Raw genomic sequence first — 16008 nt, 5'->3', positions numbered from 1 at the left:
CCGCATTCATTGCTCGGCTTTACGAAGCCGGGCTTTGGACAGGAATTGGCGCACCGAGAGGCATTAGTGAGTAGACTGTGTGATGAGGATAGTGTTTTGGCCCCAAAATTAGAGAAAAACAAAATTTGATGATTGGCAAAGGAGTGGCAGTAATGATTGGCAGATGATGGGTAGTGATTGGCAAATTTTTGATTTGTTGAAATTTGATGTGCAAAATTGGTAGTGAGCGATGGGTCCGGTGGGTAAGGGTGGCATCCCTGCCACCCTTCCCATGTGGGGCAAATGCGCTATAGCTTATGGGGTGTATGGCAGTGAAAACTAGCCCGGGTGGGTTAGGATATTGGTAGGGATCTAGCGAAGATGACATTAGGTAACGTTAAGTTTAGTTAGTGACTGATACCTGTAGTGGGGATGCAGGTAGATTAGTGTGGATGATAATGACGTGGGAGCGCAATAGCTTAAAGGGACGACTGGGAAGCGCAAGTTTCAGAGGGGAGTAGTTAGATGAGATGATGCTGTGTGAGAACTGGACAGGTGTGTGGAGCAGTGTATGAGTAGTGAGTGTGTGGATCAGCGCGAATGCGCTTGGGGAGAGAAGGGTGCAGGTGGCACAAGGTGTGAGAGCACAGGTGTGCAAGTGCAGGTGTGTGGAATATATGGAGCAGAGAATGAGTGGTGTGGAGAGAGTTGGAGTAAGTGGTACGGAGTGGTGTGCATGGTGCGAAGGTGTGGATGGGGGAAGAGTGGACCCCTTTCACGAGTACCCGGGGCGGGTAGTGTAAGTGTTAGGTAGAGGGTATAGGTAAATTGTGGTTGGATATTGGCATTTGTGGTGCGGTTGCAGAATGGTATTGTGGATGGGTGCATTAGTGTTGTGGAAATGGCTGGGCGTGTAGCCTGTTAGTGTGTGTAGTTGGTTGGGCACTCCACCACTGTGAGGATGTCGGCCAGGTGAGGCCGCAGGTGGGCTCTGGGAGCCGTTAGTGTCAGTGGGGCCCGAGGATCCGGAGGACGGACCCGGGTAGCCCAGTGCCAGAGAGGGCACCGAGTGGGGAGAGCGCCAGAGGGCCTTCCCCAGGTAGTTAGGTTAGGGTAAGGAGCAGGTAAGCTCGGAGGCAACTGCAGTGGTGGAGGTGTGCAGGTGGGTAGACCGGCTAGGAGAGCTACACGTCGCAGCCCAGAAATTGTGCGAGGGCACCGAGAGATGAATCGGGGGAGTGAGACCCCAAATTGAAAAGCACCACAGTTTGGTCAATGGGAATTGGTTTTTAGAACCCATAGTGTAAGAGGGCCAATGGTTTGGCAGGAGAAAGACCCCGGGTAATGTAAAGTTGTTAAAGTCATTTAGGAAATAGTTAGGATTGATGAACCTGTCGCACCATACGCAGCCACTTACCTGTGGTGATGATGACTCCACACCTGTGTTTTCTTTGTTCTGTGTGCAGGAAATGAGAATTGCTGTTGGATTTGTGAGACGCATCACGACATGGATGAGACATTGGGGTGATTCCATCTCTCCCTCCTTAGGAGGGACTGATGATGAATTGGTGATGGCAAATTATGATGTTGAGTTGGAGATGGCAAATTTTGATGAGAGTTGAAAATGGCAAATTTGATTGGTTAGGAGGGAGAGAAGACGAATTTGGTTTATGGGAGGAACGGGGAAGACAGTAGGGACGTTTGTTGATTTGTAAAGTAGATGTTTATGGGTAGTGTTGTGTTTTGTGGATACAGTAAGGGGTAAGGGAGGGGCAATGTAGGTTACCTGGTGGGGGGGGGGGGGGGGCGTACGGTAGGAACGTACCTGTCTCACCTGGTTCCCATGTGCCCCCAGTGTGCATTACCTTACATTGCATGCACTTTTGCGCCCTTACCACCTTACTCACTTGTCTTCTTCTTTTGTCTCCCACCTCCGAGGATCTGGCTTTGGGGCAGAGAGAGAGGAGAGAGAGGTGCTGGCTCCGCAGTTGTGGGCCTGCACTTTCGCTGCTTGCTGCCGGGATCGATACACCATATGGACCGCAATTTTTGTGGCCGCCCACCATGGACCGCAGTTCTCTTGCGGGCAAGCACCACCCGTGGATGGACCTATGGGTCAACGTGGCACCTATGCCATACAGGTGAACCACTAATAGTTGGCCCCCTGACGGCCACAAATTAGAAATGGACGCGGTTGGCGCCTTTCTTTATTTTTGAAGGAAGCCAGAACGCCAAGTGCACCACATGAAGGCAAGACCAGCGGCAGAACATCGGCCGGCTGCGACACCACCGGTGATTATTGAACACTTGATTGGTGCACCGGATGGTGCTGACTGTACATTATGGGGTGGTGCTTTTGGTGCTTGGGAGGGGTGCTCTGCACATTATTAAAGGCCGTAAGGCCACAGAGCACTCGTGGGTTGGTGTATCGATGCTGGCATGCGTGCTCTCTCTCTATGCATAACATCTGCATGTGTTCCTCCAAAAACAGGTCCTGGATCGTAGTGTAAATATCAGCGTAGTCTTGTGTAAATAATGCTCCCTACCGGCTGTATGTTTAGTTTGAGGATTCTTTCCGCGATTCGGTTATCCTGTGGGTGTGTTTCTGTGAGGAGAAGGGTGCAACGTCGCAGGGGGACATATTTACTCAATTGTGAACATCTGTAAAACTGTCGCACTCAGGGTAGAGTTAATAGTAGAGGGAACTACATCTGAGTGCCACACTAACGTAGGTAAAGATTTATCGGGTCGGGACGCCCCGAGGTAGAGAAGGGTGCAATGTTGCGGATATGGGATTTGGCCTCCATCCATATCCGCTTGTAAATATTCCCCTATTTCCCCAATACTCCCCAACTATCCCCAATCCCCCATTCCCTAGTCCCATTGTCTGTAAACAACACTCTGTAGCCCCGACCTTCCCCTTTTTCCCCCATTAAATGTCGTGCCCAGGTTCACCGCATCTCACGTAGACAACTATAGGACATCTTGCTAGTTATTCTTAGTCTATGTCAGTTAAGGACTCGTTTCCATTAATTCTGACTCTTCGTTGCACCAGAATATGATTGTATGGCACCAGTAGTGAGTTTAGGACCTCCCAATACCTCCCCACAACCTCATCTCTGCATCCTCCCATCATCTCATGGAACTACAACCACAACAACAACTACAACAACAGCAGGCGGCGGCGCGGCCGCGGCGCGGGGAGTGTGCGTCCTCACTCCGGCTTGGTTAGCCGCCATTGAGCATGTGCTCTGACGGGGTTACCACGCAGGGGCTGACTGTCAGCTCCTCGTCAAGGGCGGAGCCCGGTAACCCCCCCGCACCCAATAAGAAGCGGCGGGCCGATCCCATCTGGGGCGGAGCTAACGAGCCGAGGGCGTGTCACTCCCCGCTGGATATACGCAGCCACTTACCGGAGGTGACGTGAGATGCGCCCCCAGCTTGGAGAAAGAACGTCACCTCCTAGCGCTGAGAGATACCTCCCGCATCTCTGGACCGGACCGGGTCGATTCTGCCCCTGAGCCAAGGTGCACCTTGAGCCATCGACTGCCTGCCCTCCCCTGCCATCAATCCCTGTGTGAGTCAGTCTTGTCCCGTTTGTCTGTGGTCTGTCGGGAAATAAGATAAGACCGTGTCTAAGTGCCTACCTTTCTATGCTGTACCTCTTGTCAGTGTAATCTAAACGTTCTGCAAATCCCATATTATAACCTCCTCCGGAGGTCTTGAGAACTGTACCCCTGGTGTCGCGTCATTTAATCCAGCCGTTGTGTCCTTTCCATCATTGATTTAGCATAGCGCGACTTAGTCAACGTTCGAGTGGAATCGGGTAACTTGTGCGAACACGGCGGCCATTCCGCTCGGTCAAGCAACATCTAAGTCGTGTCCGTAACAATATATATATATATATATATATATATATATATTTAGGATAGCGGGATACTAGAGGGGGCGTGGCCAATAATAAAAGGCAGTGTCCGTCCAACCGTCCGTCGGTCTGTCTGTCTCCTCCATAACTCCAAAACCATGAAACCTAGCAGCCCCAAACTTTGCCTGCATACATCTGGACCTCCATCAGATTGCAAGGATGAAAACTGGGTGTTTGGGTGTGTTATAACATCCTTTTTGAAGATGATTAACGAGGTGCATAATGGCGAACAAAATCAAGCTTCTAACTTTTTTTTTTTTTTTTTTTTTTTTTTTTGTATACAAGATCGAGGCTCGTGAAAGAGCGAACATTAATCACACAGAAAGACAAACAGACACACAAAACAAATAACATCGGGAGCGGTAGACAAGATGGGGAGAGAGGGGGAAGGACACAAACACAACATTTGAGAGCAGGGACCGAGAGACATGGAGACATCGAGAGAACTGTGGGAGGGAGAGGGCTTTGGGCGGGAGGCATGGGAAGGGGGGGGGGGGTGGGAGAGGTATAAAACATATGGACACTGCCAAGACTTCCAGGAAAGAAGTTGGAATTTCAAACAAGGTGGATCTGGGGTGAATTAGTGAGGGTAAAAAAGATCAAGGTTTTGGATGGGGGAAGATAAGAGATGGTGGTGAACAGCTGTTTTGAAGACCTGGAGGGAGGAGTGTGATTGAAGTGAGTGTGGGAGTTTGTTCCAGAGGCGGGAGAAAAGAGGAATGAAAGAGTGAAGGTGAGCAGAGAGCCGAGATTTCGGCAGTTTAACCATCAGAGGGTGGCTGGCAGATCTTGTGCGACCTGTAGGAATATTTGGGGGACAGAGCACAGAGAGAGCTGGGGGAGCAAGGCCGGAGAGGAGTCGGTAGAAGACAGAAAGACCACCTACCTGCCTGCGGTGAGTGAGTGAAAGGCCCTCAGAGATAGCTTCATCGCGGGAGATTCCAATGATTCTGAAAGCTTTGGATTCAACAGCGTGAAGCCGAGCCAGGTGTGAGGCAGGAGCACCAGCCCATAGGGGAGAACAGTATTCCATTGAGCTGCGGATGAAAGCCTTGTGTGTGGTGAGGAGCTCAGGTGTGCCTAGGAAGGACTTCGCACGACGGAGGATGCCCAGTCGGCGACTGGCTTTGGAGGCCAGCTTGGAAATGTGGTTTTCCCAAGAAAGATCATGGCAGATGGTGAGACCCAAAAGCTTGAGCAACAGAACTTATTGGAGAGGATTGTTGAGAAAGTAGATGGGAGGGTTGTCTAGTCGATCTTTTCGGAGAGACATAGTAAGAGTGTGAGATTTGTCAGGATTGAAAGACATGTTCCACATGTTTGACCAGTCTGTGATTTTGTCCAGGTCTTCAGAGAGTGAGGAGGCTGCAGACTGCCGATCTGAGGGAAGAGGAATGGAGCGGCAGAGAGTCGAGTCATCAGCAAAGAGATACAGAGGATTTTCCAGAGAGTCGGAGAGATCATTGATAAAGACCAGAAAAAGCACAGGGCCCAGCACACTGCCTTGGGGAACTCCAGCCTGAACGGGAAGGGGAGATGAGAGAAATCCATTCAGGGCCACACGTTGACTACGACCAGAGAGGAAGTCCGCAAGCCATGCATGGAGATTTCCATGGATACCATAGGAGGAGAGTTTGGTGAGCAGAGCTGGGTGCCAGACCGTATCGAAGGCACGTGATATGTCAAGGGAGACAGCTCTGATTTCCTGTTTGGCATTGAGGACCTCCATCCATTGTTGAGACAGCAGAAGCAGCATGTCCAGAGTAGAGTGACCTGGTCTGAAACCAAATTGATGATCAGAGATCAAGCCATTGGAGAAGAGGAAAGATTTCATATCCGAAGCAATGATGGATTCCATGACTTTGCTGATAATTGGGAGCAGGCTGATTGGTCTGTAGTTGCAAGGATCTGTTTTTGCACCTTTTTTGTGTAAAGCGGTAATGTTTGCTGATTTCCAGGATGCTGGCAGATGACCTTGAGCAAAGGATAGGGTGAAAAGAACAGAGAGAGGGTGAGATAGAGCGGCAGAGCAGGATTTTAGGACCCGTGGGCTGATGCCATCTGGTCCAGTTGCAGAATCAGAGTCGAGGTTTGACAAAAACTCCTCCACCTTGTCAGGAGAGAAGGTCACAGAGTCCAGGAGCAGTTTGGTTCGACTGGGAAAGGTGGGAACAGGGAGAGATGGGTTTGGGACTAAGGATTTTGAGGCAAACACAGAGTTGAGGCATTCGGCTTTGTCACGTGCGATGTCAACTGTGTGGCCATTTGAGGTAAGGGAGGGGATGGAGGGGGAACAAACACCAGAAACGGATTTGACCAGATGCCACCAGGATTTGGAGGAAGGAGACAGGTTTGAGAGTTCATTCTTGAGTGAGGAGAGATAGTGCTTCCTGGCACTCCTGAGGGTAGACACACACTTGTTCCGAGCTTGGTGGAAGGAACTGAGATTTCCTTCAGTTGGATTAGCCTTCCAAGAGGCAAAGGCAAGTTGTTTCAGGGCAACTGCCTCACCACAAGATTCAATGTACCATGGACGGGAGGAAGGGTAAGACAACTGAAGGCGAGATGGGATAAATCTGTGCATGAGAGAGATCAGTTTGCTTTGGAAGAATTCCCAGGAAGAATTGATGTCAGAGGCAGTGGAGATGGGAGACCAATCCAGACGATTGATGGCTGCTTGAAGACCGTCCCAGTCGGCCTGAGTGAAATGCCAGACTCGTCGACGCTGAGGAGGCTCTCTGAGAATGGCCAGAGAGATGTCCACTTTGACAAGCACATGATCAGAAGAACCGATTGGAGCAGAAGAAGAGCAGCAGACATTAGCAGGGAAGTTAGTCATAACCAAGTCTAGAAGAGAAGATACTCCATTGGCTGAGATCCGGGTCGGGAAATTGACAGATTGTGTCAATCCCAGTGAGTCACAGAAGTCCTTTGCTGAGGTGCCATGACTGGTGAGAGAGGAACCCACACCCAACCAGGTGGCATGATGACAATTGAAGTCACCACATATGAGGAAGAGAGAGTTGGGATGAGTGGATAGAAGTTGGTCCATGTTGTCAGACAGTGAAATGTAGATGGAGTCATCACTGTTTGGGGGACGGTACAGAACACATATGAACAAAAGGTGGGAGCGGAGAGGAAGCCCTAGCCAGAGGTACTCCTGGGGGTGAGGAGGAGAGAGGGCAGTGCAAGGAGAGTGAGGAAGAGAGTTTTTGATAAAGATAGCCACCCCACCACCAGGCCGAGGCTCAGGTCTATCATACCGGAGGAGGGAGTAACCAGGAAGAGATATTAAGGAATCAGAGACATCTTGAAGGAGGAAAGTCTCTGTTAAGCAGATCAAGTCTGGATTGTCAGAAGCAACCTGTATGGAGAGATCAGTCAGGTTTGAGCGGAGGCCCCGGATGTTTGAGGTCCATACCGTTAATGAAGAGAGAGGGGGAGCATCGGGTACAGGACAGGGGAGGGGAGGAGTAGGGTAAGATGAAGGATGAGAGGGGGAGGTAGGGAGAGCAGTTGTTAGTGTGTCAGCGATTGCAGAAGAGTTCCAAGAAAGGGAAGGATGAGGAGGATGAAAGGTTTGGAGGTGAAGGGATGAGGCACAGAGAGGGGTTGTTTGAGGGGGGGCAGAGGAAAGAAGAAGGTTGGGGGGGGGTGGAGGTATGAGATAGAAGGGAGACGAAGTGGGGAGGAGGCAGCTTTGAGGAGGAGGGGGGAGGAGGGAGAATTGGAGAGGAATGGTATGGGGGGAGATTTGAATGGGAGGGGTTGGGGGGGAGTTTTGAAGGGGAGGAGTGAGGGGGGAGTTTAGGAGGGGAAGGGCAAGGGGGGAGTTCAGGAGTGGAAGGGCAAGGGGGGAGTTCAGGAGTGGAGGGGTAGGGGGGGAGTTTAAGAGTGGTGGGGCAAGTGGGGAGTTTAGGAGTGTAGATGCAAGGGGAGGGATTTGGATGGGAGGGGCAAGAGGGGAGTTTAGAAAGTGGATGATTAATGAGAGACGAACATTGAAACAAATTGGGTTTGTTGTGATTTTCAAGTTAGCAATCCGGTTCAGAATGATGGAGGAGGGATGGAATGAATGTGAATTTAGACCATGTAGTGAGGGAGACGTATAAGATATTGAATTTCTTTTTTTTGAGGTGGAATGAGTTGGAGAGGAAATTGAGAAAAGCCTTTTAAATAGGAAGAAAAACAGCGTGTTGTAAAATACCACTGAGTAAAACACTGAAGGGGAAAGGTTATACATATTTAAATAATATTTAAACAGAACCGTGAACAATCTTATGTGCACAAAAATACCAACGGGGGGAGAGCTGAGAGGGACCACCACGAGTCACGTGAAGGGCAAACGGTGGATGGCAAGGAGTTAATGGGGGCGGGGCGAACAGCACACCTGGACAGAAAATACAGGATGAGTCAACAGTACACGTGGAGAAAGGAAAATAAATGTTTTTTTTTGTTTGTTTGTTTGTTTGGTTTTTGGGGGTGGGGGGGGGGGGGGGAGGTGGGGATTTAGAACGTTAGACAGAGTATTATGTTCGGGGTAGAAGGGAAAAAAACTAAGAGCCAAGCAAAACACGATTAAGATAACAAACACCGACGGGGGTACAACTACAAGGCTGCACACGAGGAGCAGAACACGATTAAATAATTACAAGTTACAGGAAATTCAAACCAAAAGTAACTATAATCAAAACAATAACGCATGGACGATAAAGTAACGAGTTGAAATTTGACAATCTATCTGGGGAAATGGGGGAGAAACACGTGGTCGAAGAACGAACGAACGAACGAATAAGAATGAATAAACGAATGAGAACAGAGAAGGAAATGTTTTTTTTTTGGATTTTTTTGAGTTGTGATTTACACAAGGAAAATGTGAGATATGGGGTGAAAAGATTGGGAAAACAGAGAACGAAAGTTATTGGATCACAAAAACACGGACCGCTGAGAGAAAAAACAAAGCCTCAAGGTTGTACAGTGTTCACTGTACAACTACAAGGCCTCAAAACACGACCCGAATTAACACGATTTTCAATGCAGGTATGAAAGATTTGCACCGAAAATCTTCGTCGGGAGACAATATATACACCATAAAATAAATAGTTATAACGAAAATACAAATGGGAACAATTACTTAACTTCGATTTCGATGGATAGCATGGAGAGCTGAGAATAAACGAACCCTCGCCAGCAAGACCGGAAAAAAAACTTAGAACTTAGATGTAAACTTAGATGAACTAAACAAATGCTATTGGAGCACATGCATTGGGGTTTGTTGCTTTTGTTTTAAATAAACTGAAATGTGGACATCCTGTATTATTATTTATCAACAGACGAAACAAAAGAAATGAATATTTAAAAATTAATTAATTAAATATTACATAAGTGAGTCCAAAAGCGACGTTGATATTATCAAAGGTTCAAAGCCAAAGCTGCATTTTGGGTCGTGGCACATAAAACTTGCCTTCTCTCCTTTTCCCTTTCCTCTCCTTCTCCCTCCTGCTCTCCCAGTGGCACCAGGAAAGCCCTGTCAGGCCAAGAGCAAAGCAAATAATTATTCACAAATTTCAGACATATCGAATACAGATGTGTACACAACAAACACAGAACGACATGAAGGACTTCCTTTCTCTGACCCTACGAGGCGGAGAGCAGGGGTGTGTTCTTTTAGCAAGTGGCTTGCATGATTCAAAGCGCTCAAGCAGAATGGAAAATTCCAATGGAACAGAGTGCTCGGCACCGCTGAACAACATGTCAAAGGCAGTTCCTTCTACCTCATGGCTTGGTTTTTGCTCTGATATGCATTGTCAGCTGTGAGACCTTATATAGACAGGTGTGTGCCTTAACAAATCATGTCCAATCAATTGAATTTACCACAGGTGGACTCCAATCAAGGTGTAGAAACATCTCAAAGATGATCAAGAGAAATGGGAGGCACCTGAGCTAAATTTCAAGTGTCATAGCAAAGGGTCTGAATACTTATGTCAATGTGATATTTCAGTTTTTTCTTTTTAATAAATTTGCAAAACTTTCTAAAATCCTGTTTTCTCTTTGTCATTGTGGGGTATTGAGTGTAGATTGATGAGGGAAAAAATGAATTTAAACGATTTCAGCATAAGGCTGCAACATAACAAAATGTGAAAAAAGTGAAGGGGTCTGAATAATTTCTGAATGCACTGTAAATACAGTATTTAAACCGCGAATAGACAAAGCGTGAATGTAGAAGCAGGTCACATGTTATGAACCGCGAATAAGCGGGGTCCGCCATTTTTGGGACCGCGAATGTTGTCTTGTTACAAAATAGCACTTGAAGTCGTCTTTTTTGATCCATTTCCTTGAATCAATAGGTTTTTTGTTACCTGCCTTTTTGGTATCACTGAAGTACAGTGATGCGACCGGTTTTCTGGTTCACCGCCAGGCTTCCCATTTGCCCTACGGCTGTAGCTGCTGCTTCAAAAACATCTCCTGTACCTTGGGCTTGGTCAGTGTCATCTTCTTCTTGCAGTATAATATTTTCATATAGTTTTGTTCTGTTATCCTTTTTCCCAAATGGAAATATTTTTGACAACCTGTGCTGAGTTTTGTCCAGTGTTGATGTTTCTCGCTATTCTTCTTTCTCTTTTGTCATCCCAATGATGTATGTGATTTCATAGTGTACGGGCGGCAAGCGGCTGTGATTGTATTGTGCTGCTCAGGAAAATGCTGAGCCGTCATTTTCTGTTTTACTCGATCTTCTTGTGACAACTTCCACAAACGAATATATCATGTTAGCAGCAATTTACAGAGTACAAGGAAGAGGGTAATGTAAAAGTAAAGAAATGGGGAGTAGCAAGAGGAGCCCTCTGCCAAGTTCATCAATGGATTTACCAGTATGCATTTTGGGGATAGGTTTTGCATGTTTGTAGATCTTTAAGAATTAAGATAAAAAGTAGAGGTAACAATAAAATTATGAAATACACGTTTCAATAACATTGTGACATAACAGGGATATGAACTGTTGTTCTGGAATCTGGTTCATTAATAATGATCCTTCACTGAAAAGGGAGGTGGAGATTTTTTAGCTCTGGGAGAACTTCCTCCCACCTTCTAAAACCCACAAATGGAGATAAAAACCAACGGGGTATGCATTTAAATGCTTCGTTGGTTGGAGTATTGTTTTGAATCTGACTATGGCGACCATTTTTGCGAACATAATGAAGCACCTTTCTTGATGGCTTACTCAGTTTGCCGAGCAGCTCTCCTAGCTCCTAGCAAAGCAGTATATACAGAACAACAGGGTTGGAAAGTGATAGCAAGCCACTTGCTAACAAGGAACACACCTCATCCCATGATCCCTTGATTGCTTGCCAAGCGTCTCCCAAATTGTTTGATGCGGAACAGCTGGTTTGGCAAGTGATAGCAAGGTGCTTGCCAACGGAACACACCCCCAGCTTTCTAAATAATGGAACTGATTTTTTTACCTGTGGAACTTAATTAGAGAATTTGGGAACATCAAGGAAGTAAAAAATATTTCATACAAACCAAATGGTAGTTCCACTTTATGGAGAACCTCAAGGTCAAAGTGAAATTTATACCCACGAGTGGTTATGGAAAGAGTTATGGCTTTAAATGCAGTACTTTGTCTCTATTTAGTCGAGATGACTGAACTCATGACCTTAGGATATACTAAAAGGCATGACTGTGCAAAACAGCTGATGCATACTTGTGCGCCACGTTGCCCGGGATGTCCACGCTCACCCTGTTCTCCCAGCATTCCCTACAAAGCAGTAGAAGATGTATTAATATAAAGGAATCACATCAAAACACCTCACTTTATCATCTTCAAATCAATGTCCTTTGCCATGGATACTTCAACAATCTAACCAAAGTCTGACTATATAAAATGTCATCAAGTGCAGGGTAAAAACAATTAACTCCATTGAAATGATTATATGAAATAAATAAATGCAAGTACAAAGTACTCAAATTTTGGTCAACAAATTAATTTCACTTGCAATGTTTTCTTTCAGTTAATTGAGTGTCTGTGGCCTGTTCCTATACACTCTTTCTTTGAAATAACCCCACATGAAATAATAAGGAGGTCTGAGATCAGAAAATCTGGGAGGCAAATTCACATCTCCAAATCTAGAGATCAGCTTCCCAAGAAATGCTCTCGGAACAGTTTCGATGTTCTGGCTGTTGGTGTTTTTAGGACATGTGAGCTGATGTCGTATGGTCCAGTTGCAGAATCAGATTTGAGGGTTGACAAAAACTAGTCCACCTTCTCAGGTGAAAAAGACAGAGTCCCGGACCAGTTGGCTACAACAGAGAAGGGTGGATACAGAGAACGAGGAATTGGGGATACAATAATTGGAAGCACACACAGCATAGAGGCATTTGGCTTTCTTACGAGCTATGGTGCCATTTGAAGAGAGGAAAGGGATGGAAGAGGAGCATACACCAGAGACGGACTTAACACGGCACCGCTGGGTTTTAGAGAAGGGAGACAAGTCTGAAAGTTCAATCTTGAGCTTGGACAGATGTTGTTTTCTGGCTTTCCTGAGAGTGGACACACACTTGTTACGAGCTTTTTGGAATGATCTGAGATTGCCTTCGGTCGGACTTGCTTTCAAAGGAAGAGAAGGCAGGTTGTTTCAAAGCAACAGCCTCACCACAGGATTCAGTGTACTATGGGTGGGAGGAAGGATAGGATAATTGAAGATGAGATGGGTTGAATCTGTCGATAAGAGAGAGCAGGTGTCTGTAGAATAATTCCCAGGTTGAGTTAAAACGTTAATGTATAGAATATTGAAGCTTGTGATTTGTATGTCGGCAACCGTCACTCATCGCCCTCTTCCGATCCTGCACTCATGCATTGAAATAGGTAATAAATGCATGGCCCCTTATGCGTAAACAGGCAGAATTATGATTCTGTGAATGATGTCTCTTCTGTGACAGTAAATCCAGCTTGTTCTTCATTAAAAAGCACAAAATAAATATGGGTTTGCTTAAAGGTGTTCAATGTCCTGGGATAATCTATTCAAGAAGCTGTTTGATGCTGATGTCAAATTGTGTTATAGTTTTCATTTAACCCATTCCTGAGGACTTTGCACATATTTCAGTTGGCGTTTTGAGGTATAAATGAAGATAGGAGTGCTTTGTGTGTGTTTTGCATATATATGATGTAAAGGTGGGTTATTGCAATTTCCCAGTCATGATACGTCCAAGGGATTGTATTCAAACTCAAAGCACTTACACCACATTTAAAATGTGGTGTATCAAAATGATGGTAACAACAAAGGTTACTGTTGTTGTTATTATTATTGAGTGCAATCCATATGGGATGTGCTTTGCCATTTACCTTGTCCCCATTTACTCCTTTTGCACCAGGGGCCCCTTTCATTCCATCCCGACCCTGTAAAACATATGCTGTCAATTCATTTTCTGCAAAGCATGAGACTGGCCACAAACAAATGCTTATGCCTAAGTCACACATAGGCGGATATTTTGGCGACTACTGGCGACTGCCGGCGATCAAGATTTTTCGGCGACCACTGGCGATTTCGGGCGGTCAAATATGGTCAGGCGGCAGTATGGCGACTGCAGGCGGCCACATTGCGACTGCATTGCGACGACGCCCCGAGTGGGATGGCGACTGTTGAAGATCGAAGACGACTGCATTGCGGATGCACGGCGGCAGCATGGCGACAGTCTGGCGGCTAGATTACGACCGATGGCGGATCGCGGCGACTGCATTGGGGCCGGGTGGCGGTTTACTCCGACGTCCACAAGACTGCAATAAGACCGCCGGCGATTGGAGACGATTCACACAACTTTTTAAATCTTTATTTCTCTATTTTACATTTCCCTTTATTCATTTCAATGATGTATGACATGAAGCATAAAGATGTTTGATGTGCAATAACAAATAACAAAGATGTATCATTGTAATGTAATAATCAAACTTTTCTGCAGGGAGAGAGAATGAAAAGAAAGTCCAACACATTATTTCCACTGGTCCCAAGTCCAATAAATAAAGTTTCCAAAGGACCAAAGTCCCAAAAATAAAGTTCCCAAAAGTCCCAAGTCCAAACAATAAAGCCATATCCTTGTCGGCACCACATGACCTCACACCACGGAGACCCTCACACCATCCTGTCTTGCCATGGAATGGAGCTCAGCATGAGCCAGCAGTAGGTCATTCGCAGCAATATCTTGGTCCAGTGCTGCCAAGTCATTCAGAAGGACCAGCTTCATCCTATGTTCATCATCCATGATAGATGTTGGTAGAGAGACCCTTGGTAGACCTTGACCATACTGCAGTGAGCTGAAATGTCCACCCCTATTTATACCTGGCCTGAAAATCGTGGTATGTCGTAATGCAGTCGCCAGGCAGTCGTATCTTTGTCGCCAATGGCCGTAACTCGGCCGCCACTAGTCCTACTGCTGTCGTCGTCAGTCTCCCATAGCCGCAGGGGAGACGTGGTAGTTCTTCTGTAGTCGATATGCAGCCGCAACAGTGTCGGCCCGTAGTCGGGAAGATGCCGCAGGAAGGCCGTATGGCATTCGCATCTCTGCCGTGCTAGCTGGTGGGGCGATTGCGGAAGACTATGAGCGACTGGGTTGCGGCCGCTTTACGCTCTTATTACGGATACCGACGACAGCATGGCGGTTCCATCACGACAGCATGGCGGATTTTTTTCGAGTGGGACTGAGCGCGCCGTTTTTAAACATTTAAAAAAATATTTGGCCCCTTTGCGGCTCTTGCCGACTGCAGCCGACCTGGGGAGGATAACCACGACTACAGGTGACCGTCCATTACGGTTTCATTACGATTGTCGGCGGGTGGTGGCGATTTTTTCGGTCGCCAGTAGTCGCCGACAAATCCGCCTATGTGTGACTTAGGCATTACAATGAGACTATACAAAGTGCTCACACTACACAAGGTGTGAGGAAAAATGACTGCGGTACATATTTTTCCAGTTTCTTTATGGATGAACCTTTTGATGTTTTTTTCTGTTTACAATTCGTTTGACGATCTCTCAACATGTGGACAGCCAAAGGTGCATCGCCCATTATAGCTGATGCTGATTTCAATATTTGATTGTTCAACAACCCCAACCCTAACCCGTCACAAATTACCTCCAAAATGGATGAATCATCACTTTGTCATCTCACATTTCCTCCAAAATTGTTAAGAATATTCAAATCAACCATTGCCGTTTACTTCAATCAAATCAAAATAAACACAAAGTGTAGTGCCGTGTGCAGCCGAGTGAGGCCGCTGTGGGCGGGGCCGAGGAGGCCTGCGTTGCCGTTGCCTGGAATAAAGATGGTGCTTGATGCTCTCTGCGTGTTCGCATCTTTATAACAGACATCACAATTGGCGACGAGGATTTTTCGGACCATGGCTACGTCGTATGGAAAGGTCCTGGAGTATGCTGGGGACAACTTTGAACTTTTTGCGGAGCAGCTTAGCTTTTATTTCATCGCTAACGACATCGTCCAGGCGGGGAAGCAGAAAGCGATTCTTCTATCGTCCCTCTCGGTGGAGGTTTTCCGTTTGCTGTGTGACTTGATTTCGCCGGAGAGGATGATGCTGTTACCAACGAGTCCTTAGTGAAGACGTTGCACGACCACATTAAACCAGGCAAGTCACCACAGTTATCGCGGTACGAGTTTGACAACCTGGTTCGGGTTCCCGACGAGAGGGTAGCTGATTCTGTGGCCAGGCTCAAGCATCTGGCGGGGGATTGTGATTTTGGTGACGATGAACGATCACAAAGATTGAAGGATCGTTTTACCACAGGGTTGTGAGAGGAGAAGATGGTCGCGTCAATTTTATGGATAACGTTTGAAGAGATTACATTTGCTAAAGCGGTTGAAACTGCGGCTGTTGTGGAACAAGCTAGAAAGGATGTTCGTGCCATTGTTGGGGAGGACTTGGCTGTTAATGTCATAGCTGCTGGAGGGTCACGTGCTCGCAATTCTCCAACTGGGTCGGCGGATCAGGGGACTTCTTCTTCTTCTTCTTCTTCTTCTTCTTCCAGGGTACATGCAAGCAGTGCGTTACAGGGACAACTACCACAGCAGCCTTGTCAGGGATGTGGTGGTTAACATTCTCG

The 16008-nt window shown here is 46.7% G+C and overlaps 1 protein-coding gene across 1 annotated transcript in view; it reads right to left on the bottom strand.

The window, feature by feature from the left end:
* Positions 1 to 16008, bottom strand: part of LOC137433154 (uncharacterized) — a 432405-nt gene that overhangs the window by 118002 nt on the left and 298395 nt on the right. Inside the window, exons 35-37 of the mRNA XM_078783571.1 lie at positions 13245 to 13298; positions 11607 to 11660; positions 9369 to 9431 (exon numbers count right to left, since the gene is read on the bottom strand). Of these exons, the coding sequence (XP_078639697.1) occupies positions 9369 to 9431; positions 11607 to 11660; positions 13245 to 13298 (171 nt within the window). The remainder of the gene's footprint in view (positions 1 to 9368; positions 9432 to 11606; positions 11661 to 13244; positions 13299 to 16008) is intronic.

The sequence above is a fragment of the Myxine glutinosa genome, chromosome 8 (genome assembly GCF_964187855.1).
Source record: "Myxine glutinosa chromosome 8, kmMyxGlut1.1, whole genome shotgun sequence".
Classification (NCBI taxonomy): domain Eukaryota; kingdom Metazoa; phylum Chordata; class Myxini; order Myxiniformes; family Myxinidae; genus Myxine; species Myxine glutinosa.
Note: the sequence above shows the minus strand (reverse complement) of the source record. Positions and strands in the feature narration are given on the sequence as shown.